We start from the raw sequence: 11,743 nt of genomic DNA, 5'->3' as shown, positions 1-11,743 counted from the left end.
GTTGCTAACCACCACCATACCTGAAAATATAGACACATATACATACTCACATAATTAAGGAAGGGCACCCCTGATTATTTCAACACAATTATCACATATTTAATCGTATCTCTAACATTAATTTAGTACAAATTTTATGAAGTCAATTTAAATTCTCCAGAGCTTACAGTTGACTTTAATAAACACAAGGGGCATAGACTGGGAGAGAGAACCCAAAAGTTATTAGGTAAGAAGGCAACAAAAGAGAAATGCAGCTAGATAACACATCTAATCCATCTTTAAAGTCTACATAGTTTTCCATAATCATGATCCAACCAGAATGATCAAGGACAACCAAAATAAAAATACACACCAAAGAATACATGCAACAAGGAAATCCTAGTGGCTCACATGAACCCAGAGTACCTAGTGTTAAAACCTAGGCTCTGATACCAAGTGTAATGCTTGCCAAATACCCTAGATAAATATACCAAATAATATGCAAACAAAGATAGTTTAAAAAAAAAAAACATTTACTAATGCAACATAATTCAACTAACTACTCATATGCATCTAACATCCATTGACATGATTTAACATGACACACAAGTGGAAATAAAACGCAACGCAACATCTATCTTTCCTAGGGTATCTCGACGTCATATCTTTCATTACTAACCATAAGCAACAACATCATAATTACAACTAATCCAATACACACTACTTCTAGTATTAATTATTCTTTCCATGCACATATGCAAGATCATTTCTAATCTATCTATGATAGAGGCAATCTTCATCAATGTAACTACCAGTTAACCTCATTAGGTTCATTTAAAGCACCAATGGAAAATGTTCCGAATCCCAATCACTTTTTCATTTTAAACATCATAATCTATTACCAATACTAAATATGAAATTTTAATCAATTCCTTAAACCATAACAAACATATGTACAACACTAAAAGTAGCAACAAATTTTATTTAAAACAATCACATATTACAATATTACTAATAGGTTATGAATATACACACTATACATAATGAATTTTGTTTTAATCAACAATCAAGTAACAAACCTGTCACTTCATATAGATATTTCTCTTCCCAGTTCAGAATGTGACTCGACCTGCCGCATATTCCTGCACGCAAACCTACATTGCTAGATGCACACATTAGATCTATCACATGTTAGAAATATTTACAACATGATAAACCATATAGTGAATTTAACTGGATCAAAAACCTACCATTGATCACTCAAGGGTGAATATAAAACATAAGAAGAGGACAAAACCCAACAACATAGAATAACTAGACTTAAGGGCTAGACCTATAGTCTCAGGGGCTCATCGTAGATGTCCTTGCCTACGTGAATGCACAGAGACTTCATAGTTCGACTTACAAATCAAAACAAAAGCGGGTACGCAACCCTTTCTAGGGTCTCCTACCCCAGATAGTTCTCTCGTCAGCTGCCACCCACTAAGGTGAAACAGAGACAAAGTCCTAGATATCCTGATAAAAAGGTTGGTGTACAACAGTTTCCCTACGAACTATGCCAAGGGTCCTAGACACCAACTCCAATACTAATGTAACTCAAAAAGATACCTAGGAGTAATAAGAGAATATAAAGATCTTCACCAAATCATCACAAAGGAGAAGCCAACCATGAATGCTATACATAAAAAGGATTAAAAACTATATCAAATCCTCTATAGTGAGGTATAACACATCCCATTGGAGTCATACAATCAATCTCTCAATAGCGAGGAATTCTCCCTCTCACCGAAGACACATATCACATATGAACACCTCAACAGTAAGGCATGAATCCTCTTATTGGAGCACAAGAAACATCATGAATGATAAAAAAATCAAAAATAGCTTTAAGAATGTCAATACAAACAACACATGCCTATGGAGAAATTACAAATCCAACAAGACATAAAATCAGGCTCAAAACCAACTTTCTAGGACCCCCAGAGCAGTCTAGTTGTCCCGGAATGAAAAGCAACACTCCTGGAATGCACTATAATGATCCTAGTAGATGCAATGGCATTTCTAGACCATTTAGTGGCGTTTTGGGGTCATTCTGTAGTGTTTTGCGGTCATTGGCTAGCTCTCTCAATTTATGACCTAGCACTCTTAGTTCTAGACTCTGCTCTCTGGGTATACACTCCCGTGCTCTTGGTTTCTAGAATGGCACTCTTGGAATGCAGAATAGCGTTCTTGGTCTATTTAGTGGCATTTTGGGTGCATTCTGTAGTGTTTCTGGTTGGGAAGCAAAACATGAAGCATAACACACTCCAATTGATAGGGCACTTGCCTAGATCAGCAAAGGGGTCAAAAATGACACTCATGACCAACTATGAAGGCATGATAGATGCAAAAATAACTAAGGAATATCAAGATTATAAAGTTGCATACATAGGAAAAGAGAAAAGTGAGAAAAACTCTCTCCCACGGAGCTTAGATTGAGATCTACAACACATAGCATGAAAGGGAAATAAACAAATCAACAAAATAACATCAAAGGAACATCAAACAAGCATAAGGAAGTCAAAACACAGTCATAGAAACTCCCTAAAGGTCTACTCTCAGAAAATGCAAGTCATAGAGAGTAGAAAGATACTCTCAGGAAGCTTCAAAACAAAAAAAAACCTTACTCAAACAAAGGGAGATCCAAGGAACCAAATAGGGAATAACATGAAACTCCATAATAATACAAATGACATATCTAAATCCCACGGAAAGGGGAAAATATTATTGATAGAGAACACACATGAAAACATTCCAGCAATCAGTCCCAAATATCTAAAAATCAATAATAGTCTGCACTCCCTTCCCAATTATTTTTAACACCAAATTAAAATTCTTTCAACTCAAATTCAAGAATTCCCAAAATAATCTCACAATAGCTAGTAATCAAATTGCATAGGCACGAAGAAGACAATCTTTCCGGAAAATGAAAACTTCAAAGGAAGAATCGCACCAATGTGCAAACGCAACCAAGGAATGTAAATATCTGATGTTGAGCAATCCACAAACAATCCCAATTCCTCAAGCCAAATCTTCAATTGAATTCCGAAATCAAATCCAAAATCTGTCAGATGATCAACCCGACAACCATTCCAGAAAACAAAATAAATATGAAAACCATTCAAAAACATCAGCCAATCAAAATATTTCATTATACTATATATTATACCTACCTTTGCATAGTTCAAGGAAGGTATTTAATAAATATATTTTTATTTACATGTACCTTTCCATCCAACCAATCAAGTAAAAGGGCAGGTAATGTATATTATAAATGCAATTACCAACAATATTAAATTTATATAAACACATTCATCAATAATTATTTACTCGATAAGTTCAATTAAATAAATTAAATAAAAAAGGCCTTAAAGATAGGATCCTATATTTAAAACATAAAATTAAATCACAAATAACAATAAATAATTTTAATAAAGCCAATAAATCAAATTCAACAATAATAACAAATTAAATAAAGCAATACAACAATAAATAAAATAAATAAATAAAATATTCATCAATAAAACAACATAAATAAATAATAAATCAAATAAATCAATAAATAAAACATTAATGTAATTAAATCTCATCAATAATCAATTTAAATAAATAAATCATCAATAAATAAATAGATGATTAATAACTAAAAAATGCACAATTATTAAATCAATTAATAAACCAATTAACCAATTAAATTAATCCTAATTAGTTTAAATAAAATCTCACAATGAAATCATCATCTTGGAATAATCAAATAAATATCTATAATCAAATAATTAGACAATAATCACATTACCCAAATAAATAAGCATACACTCCAATCATATTACACTGAGGGGACGAATCATAACACATGATTCTAACCTTAACTTGCGGTATGGTGCAATCGACAAGGTGCACAACTTAGACCTAGAGTGTGTGAGGAAAACTATGTGATCTCCAACAACTTGCCATTGGGATAGGACACGCTCAGACCTGTGAAGCCAGGTGGAGTCGATGTTCGGTACCTGTGAACCTGCATCAAAGAATAAACACAACATATATGATACATATACATCATATTAAACATGCATGTGATAGAAAATCACAATGAGATATCATGCTCGCAATGAGTGATATGACATCGTCTCTACTCACAAAGATAGTCACACACAATAAAATCAAAACATCGCATAGAATCACAATCATGAAATAGGGTTAGTACCATCATAAGTCTTATAATCCACATGATCAATGATCGCATATAAATCTATGAATCATATACATCCATCCATCAAGGTGATACTACATACTAACATACACAAGGACCATCAAATATCATATGTCATAAAGCATGTCTAGCATTATCGACCATATGAATCTCCAAAACATAATAAGCCATATTTGTTGGATTGTTGGAGAGATTGTTGGATTTGGTTGTTGTGATTGCTGCTGCTAGGATATGTTGTTGTCATTGATGTCAACATATTCCTGTGATTTATTTCGATGAGTTTGGAAAGAGTTTCTGATCTGGTTTTGAAGTTTGGTTTTGCTGATCAATGTTTTGTAGAATCTGGTATTTCCTCTAGTATATTTTGGTGTGATCAAATCTTGTGCTAAGACTTTGGGATATTATTTGAGATGATATTGTGTATCTTCATTTCTGATGGTTCGTGATTTGGTGCTCCGTAAGTTATCTTTCTTGATGACAGTTGTCGATTGGTTGTGTTCTTGAGATGAAGATTTGAAAAGTGGTGTTGGTGCAACTATTCCGGATGATTCTAACGTGCTTGCTGGTGTTTCCTAGTCATGTCCTATTTGTTTTGGTGATCCGTAGTGATCATTGTGTGAGTTTCTGGTGATTTCTATGAACCGGTGATGATTTTTGTGTTATGTGGTATTTCTGGTGGTGTAGCATGTTGCAGTTGATCTTGGCATGATTTTCGGTGGATGTGATCGTTTGGGAATTTGAATTAAGTCCATTCTATGTAATGTAAATCATAATATTAGTCTGGTGGTCAATCTTTGTATCGTGTAATATAATTTTTGTAATTGTGAGTTGAGAGTTGAGGTTTTAGTCGACCTTGTTATCAAGGTTGATGATTTGTATTTATAGGTGAGATACTTATGTAATTCAGGTGTCGGTATTGTGTCTGCATTATCAGAGGGAGGTGATTCTGCAAAGAAGATACTTATCATTCAGTGTAGTGATGAGGTGAGATTGGTGTTGTAGAGCAGAAAATTGTGCTTCATTGAAACTATCATCAGGCATTTGTAGATACTATCATTGCAGTTCATTTCTTCTAGATTGTAGTCTGAATCATATTGTAAGTTAATGAGACTTCCTCGAGGGTTGTAGCCTTCTGAGCATATATATTTTGAGCAGTGAGCTCTAGGCAGTGTGCCTGAATGCATGTGCATTCCCCATTGTAATATTTTCACATACTACTGCAGAGTATCATCTTACTGTGGGTAGGTTCCCACCGTGGCTTTTCCCTTAACCAGGTTTTTGATGTCAAAATCTTGGTCCTGTGTGTTGTGATGTTAATTTGCTTATCTGATTCATTGCTGCAATTTATCAGTTTATGTTTTGAAGTTTATTTTTTTTAGATCCGATGAAGACTGATTTAGCCCCCCCCCTCTCAGTCTTCCTTCTTGATTGTTGCTAACAATATCGAGTAATCATAAATCCTCATAGGGTCCTGACATCAATAATACCATCTAAAATAGAAAAAGAGTCCTATATAGTCATCAAAACATCCACCACAAGCATCAAAAACATAAATAGATTTTTCTAGATTCGTTCCTCCTCGGAGGAAGAGGTCTCTGAGGATTCTGAGAAGGATGAACTCCAGTCTCCTCGGAAAAAGAAAACCAAAATTTCTATTCAAACAAGGAACAAACAGAAGAATTGGGAAGATAATGTTATTGAGCTGGAGGAACAAGTGCAGAGAAAGGATCCTAAAGTCGACCAAAATTTGGAGGAGGTGACCATAGGGGAAGGTTTTGATCAGAGGATTGATGGCAAAGATGACAAAATCACTGGTGGCGACCCCCACAAAAAGGAACAGGATAATTTTGGTGAGAAAACTCCCCCCTCAAATCCTCCCCCTGAGGGTTTGAAAGGTTTTGTGGACACCATTGATAGGTTAATTAATAGTTACAAGAAAGTTATGGAGGATAATAAGAAGCTTAACCACAGGGTCCAAATTCTGGAAACAATCAGTATTCGTGGAGGCAAATCTATGGCGGAATATGTTGAGGATTTGACTAAAACTGTTGCTAGAGCCAAAGAGATCAGAGATTCCTTCAACCCTAGGTTCAAGCAAATTGAGAAGGACCTGACAGAGAGAAAAACTAATGATAATGTTATGGACCAAAGAATGGCGGAAACTGATAACAAATTCAACAAAATTGAAAAGTGCCTCAAAAGTATTGTTGAACAAAGTTTTAACATTTTGAAGGCTTCAACTGACAATACCAAAATCCTCATCACCAAACTAGAGGACGAGAAGGATTCCCTAGAGCTTGAACCAGATATTGAAGGTATGGGAGAAGTGCAAGGACCCAGAACAAGAACTAGAGGAAAAAAGAAGGAGAAGAAGCCAAACAAGGATATGGAAGAACTCAAAGTTGATGCGGCAAACTATGACCAACTAGTCAATAAGGTGGCGGACCTTCTTAAGTCCTTATAGTTGTTTTGTGTTTTCTCTGGTTGTTCCGCTTTGCTATTCCTTTCTTTTGTTGTCCGTTTGGTTTACTGGCCTTTTTGCCAGTCATTTTGTAAGTTGTTTCTAGCAGGTCTGGATGCTTTTTGATGAACTATTTTATGCTCCTATGTTAAAGGTTTTGGGTCCTTAAAACCTATTTTTCATATTAATCAGAACATAAATAGAGTCATAAGTATCGACCAAGATACCACCAATAAGTCTAACTAGGTCTATCGAAACATCAAAAGAAGAGATGAATCTGGGAGGGGCACTACAACCATGAAATAGTGAAACCCTTTTTCTTTTATTTAGTACATAGCCATTGATACCAAATGAATTGCTTTGGTTTTAGATATATGGAAGCCATTTTTACCCTTTTTCCTCTTGGAATTTTATACACAAAAAAAAGTTCATTTCATTTATCCATGTTAGTTGATCCTTTGCATCAAAATTTTTAATATCTGTATTTGGTATCAAGTTCTCACGTGTTTATTATCATTTGGATCTATATTAGCTAACCTATATGATCCACATTGGTTTCTCGAGACCTCTATTTGTGCTTCCCTCATTTGTTTTGTATATAAGACCCTATATTTTCTAACATACTTTGCATGCTTAACATATCTTCTATTAGGTGATATGTATCTCTTGTTAGGTGATGATCATCTTTTATTTCCTTCTTTAGTGACAAAATTTCTTTAGTTCATCTCCTTATATATTGATAAAATTTGTTGAGTCATCCCCTTATGTATTGATGATATTTATTAACCCATGTCCTTATTCATTGATGATCATTTTTATTAAACTTGTTGATTATATAATTAAAAATGATATCCTCAATTTATACATCATCCTTATCTAGATATTTTTCAAGTGTGGTAACAGTCTTTTTGTCTCTTATTGTTGGCCATATCATGATGCAAAAAGACCAATATTGTAATAAATTAGACAAGTCAAATTCAAATAATCTAAAAAAGTTTTAATAATTTAACAATGTCCAAATCTTAATTTCCAAGAAAAACATCTAAGAAATCAGTTTTGTATTTTTTGAGAGAAATTGATAAAAAACCCAATTCTATAATAAATCACTCATTTGTACTCTAATTTATCTAAAATTAGGATTGTAGAAGCTTCAAGATGTCTTTGACAAATACTTAAAAATCCAATTATTTTTGCCAAAATTAGAGAGATATGCACTTCTAAAGATGACCTCCAATATTAAGAAAATTGTATTGTTTAGCTTGTGTCTATGATGCCAACATCATGCTTTGGCAGGTCACTTTTAATTAAATAACTTGCATAGAAGAAGAATATAATATGAATAATACTACAAATATATGATAATAATAGAGAATAACAAGCCACTTCTACTGGTAAAACATCTTGATATCTCTAATGAGAATAAATATTATTATATGAGGATAATAAAATTGTCACTAGCTCGTACATACTTAACTATGTCATGGATGCCACCCAACCCAAAATAGATAGTTATTTAAAGTCTTTTGGATGACTTAACTACCTATACAATACTATAATAATGATTATATAACTTAGTTGGGAGTTAATATAGACACAAGTTAACTACTCATAGCCCCAAGCACATATAGATTAAGGGTATAACATATAATATGTATATTAAATTGAGATATGTGTTATTAGAGGTATTCACTATTGGAGCTAGTATACCAAATAGTTGGGTATTGAGATCTATAAGTTAGAATTTCAAATAAAACCTTTTTTCAAGATGGCATATTTGTGATGGCTATCTAGGTTTTCTATGTTAAATTTTTTATAGTTGTGATGATAATAAATAACTAGTTTTGAATCACATGAATATTTGGATAGTACCCTTCATTGAGAAGATAGAAACAATAAAGGGATATATAATAATGCAACCAAAAGGATATGTACATAGGATAATGAAAATAGGGAAGCATGCTAATTATACTAGTTCATGTAGAATGGATATCAAAAACATAAACTTGAAGGATAAAGCTATTGCGGGTCAATGTCCATTGTCACAAGTTTGACGTCAATTGTTATGCTCTTGATCTAGATGGGTTTGAACTAACAAATATGTCATTGAAGCTTTTCTTGCCTTCATCTTTAGATATTTAAAATTTTGAAGTCGGTGTTTCAAAAGATGTTTGAGGAGATTGCTGACTCCATAGATGAGTGTGTTCTCCTAGGTTGACCCATTGATAGGTCAAATTGAGAGTGATGATTAATTTTCAAAAATCAAAGTGTGCTCTAATTTTTTTTATTAATTCTTTATTTTTAAAATGTTAATTAAATGCAAATTGAATGTCTTGGAAAGGGGAAAGGATGCTTGACTTTGAACTTGAACATTTCAAAATTTAAGACCATTTCACAATCCTCGAGATTAACCCTTATCAATTTAACATTACTCATAAACGAACCACAAGGATAATATGATCTCAAAGAAAAAGTCAGATATATATTAAAAAAAATGCAAAAAAAATAGATAAATAATGAATGAATTAGATTTAATATAACTAAAAGTAAACCTAAAAATATGAAAATTACACTAATGAACCAAACAAAATAGAAAAATATACCAATTACTGATATATTACATTAAGAATTTTCTTGATACAAATCTAATTACAAAATAGCATAGATATAAGATGTTCTATTTAAAGCAACTCATTTTATAGATGCTACCTAAAGGCTAGACTATATGACTATATTTGCAAAGGCTCTATTTAACTAAGAAAATAACAGGAGTTTTAGCTGTCTAAGATCCGTGATCTATACAAATATATGAATTAATACTGTTTTACTGTAGAATACCATTTCTGGTATGGAGGGTGACTTTGAGGCCATGCTTCATGAATAGAGTGGCCCCAAGCTTAGGTTTCACTTGATGACCAGCTTCAATTTTCACTCGATAGCGTGCAAGGATATTGGCAACTATGCATTTCATGTTTACATAGGCAAAATCTTTCCCAATGCATATCCTAGGACCTCCAATAAACACGGGATACTTGTAATCGCTCTGGTTCATACAGATCCCCTCTTTAGTAATCCATCTCTCAGGCTTGAATTCAAGGGCATCCTTCCCCCATATACTTTCCATTCTATTAGTGGCATAAATGAACAACACACACTTTGTGCCTTTCTTAACATGAGTTCCATCTGGTAGAACGTTGTCAATTTTTGCTTCTCTGAAAACCGCAGGAACAGGAGGGTAAAGCCTCATAGATTCAGACAAAGCAGCCTGCAAATAGTTCATGCTTCTCAATTCTTCCCAACCAAAAACCCCCACCGTATCATATACATTGCTCAAATGTTTTGAGTTCAAAATCTGGGAGAGTTCAGAGACTATTTTCTCTTCTACATGTGGGTGCATACTTATAAGCCAAAAGAACCATGACATTGCCAAGGCAGTAGTATCTTTACCCGCAAGAAATATGCTCATGGTGAATCCCTATAATTAAAATAACTGTTATCATCTTATCAATAGAAGTTATAATACATTAACAAAATTTCATCAACTCTACATACCTCCAACAAATGCTGGGGAGGAGTGCGTCCTTGATCTCCTTCCAATTTGATGAAGGTGGACAATATGTCTCCCTGCGATTCATTACCTTGCTCCACCTCCCTAACTTTAGCCTTCACCATCTCTGCTACAGAGTCTCGTACTATTGCTTCAGCTGCTCTCAACCTCTTCTCAAAACCCAAGTTAAAAAATCTCATAGCCTTCCATATAACTGAAGGGCAGACAAAACGGTAAGTGCAGCATTCAATAGCTTCATCAAAGGCTGAAGAGAAAGTTTCACTTGTTGCTTCCCTCCCAAGCGTAGCCAGAAAGATATTATCCGTACTAAACTGAAGGAGGACATGTTGCAGATCAACCGAAGCTTTTTTCTCTTTTACTTCTTCAAGAAATGGCAAAAGTTTCTCCTGCAGAGCTTTCTGCAAAAGACTTAAATTCCTGTCTCTAAATTTGCTGCTGCTTACTGCCATGGCCGCTGGCTTTCTTTGGCGCTTCCACAGTTCATCATCTGAGGTAAATAAACCATGGCCAAATGTGCTAAAATATACTTCCTTGAAATAGGGTCCTTTAGGGAAATTGCTAAAATTCTCTTTCATAATATACTCTAAATTATCGGGACTAAATGTGACTACTTCGAACAGAGTGTTCCTCATAAACCAGGGGCCTCTAGCTATGAAACTCTTCCCATTCTCAAGAACCATTTTGGCGCTCTGGTCATAAATATTACCTAAATGCCATAGCAGCCAAGGCATCATACCCACTACTGGCCAATTCAGCGGCCCTTTCCAGAAATATATTCTCATAATGCTCAATATAATCACCATCACGGTGGCCATTGTACTCATGCAAACTACCTCCATAGCTTGATTCACTTTATACAAATCTAGTGCAGAAGAGATATAATAGCAAAAAGTAATGTGTGCACCAGGATGACACTAAAGTGATCATATTTGTAAGATGAGACACTTCAATGAAGCCAACCATACAATTAAAGATTTATTGGAAAAATCCTTCAAACCAACCTATGAAACAGCAGGTGAATAAATCTATATTAATGTGTTTCTTTAAATATTTGATGGTTAGGAGTAAAAAATTTTAGGACAACCTCGTCCGGGATCCCTTGCAGTTATACCTAGATGACAAAGACATAGGTAGCAGCAGGGATGACAGAAGCAAAGGACAAAGAGACAGGTGACAGGCAGTAAATGGAGGCAGCAGACTCATATGGAGTAGGTAGTAAAGAAAAAGGCGGGAGCAGTTAATAATTGAAGTAAATATGTATATAAGAGGAAGTCAGTAGTAGAGAGACAGGCAGGAGCAGTTAATAATTGAAGTAAATATTTATATAAGAGGAAGTTAATAATTGAATTATATATTTATATGAATATATATTTGTACTATTAATTTTCATCTGTAAAAAATTAGATTGAGTTATCATGTATTTGTTTTTTATTAAGTAGGGAGAGGGCCTTGATCCCTTACATCATTAGAACATAGATCAAAAGAGGAC

General features: G+C 34.0%; 1 protein-coding gene across 1 annotated transcript; it reads right to left on the bottom strand.

Moving 5' to 3' along the window:
- Window positions 1-9,273: 9,273 nt before the first annotated feature.
- LOC131065071 (cytochrome P450 86B1) lies at window positions 9,274-11,207 on the bottom strand. Its single transcript, XM_057999473.2, has 2 exons — window positions 10,239-11,207; window positions 9,274-10,161 (listed from the first exon to the last, which is right to left on the bottom strand). Exons 1-2 carry the CDS (start codon window positions 11,091-11,093, stop codon window positions 9,511-9,513), a joined length of 1,506 nt encoding a protein of 501 aa, XP_057855456.2. The 5' UTR covers window positions 11,094-11,207; the 3' UTR covers window positions 9,274-9,510.
- Window positions 11,208-11,743: the final 536 nt, after the last annotated feature.

The sequence above is a fragment of the Cryptomeria japonica genome, chromosome 1 (assembly GCF_030272615.1).
Source record: "Cryptomeria japonica chromosome 1, Sugi_1.0, whole genome shotgun sequence".
NCBI classification, from domain to species: Eukaryota; Viridiplantae; Streptophyta; class Pinopsida; order Cupressales; family Cupressaceae; genus Cryptomeria; species Cryptomeria japonica.
The sequence above is the reverse complement of the archived record's forward strand: the minus strand, read 5'-3'. Positions and strand labels throughout refer to the sequence as shown.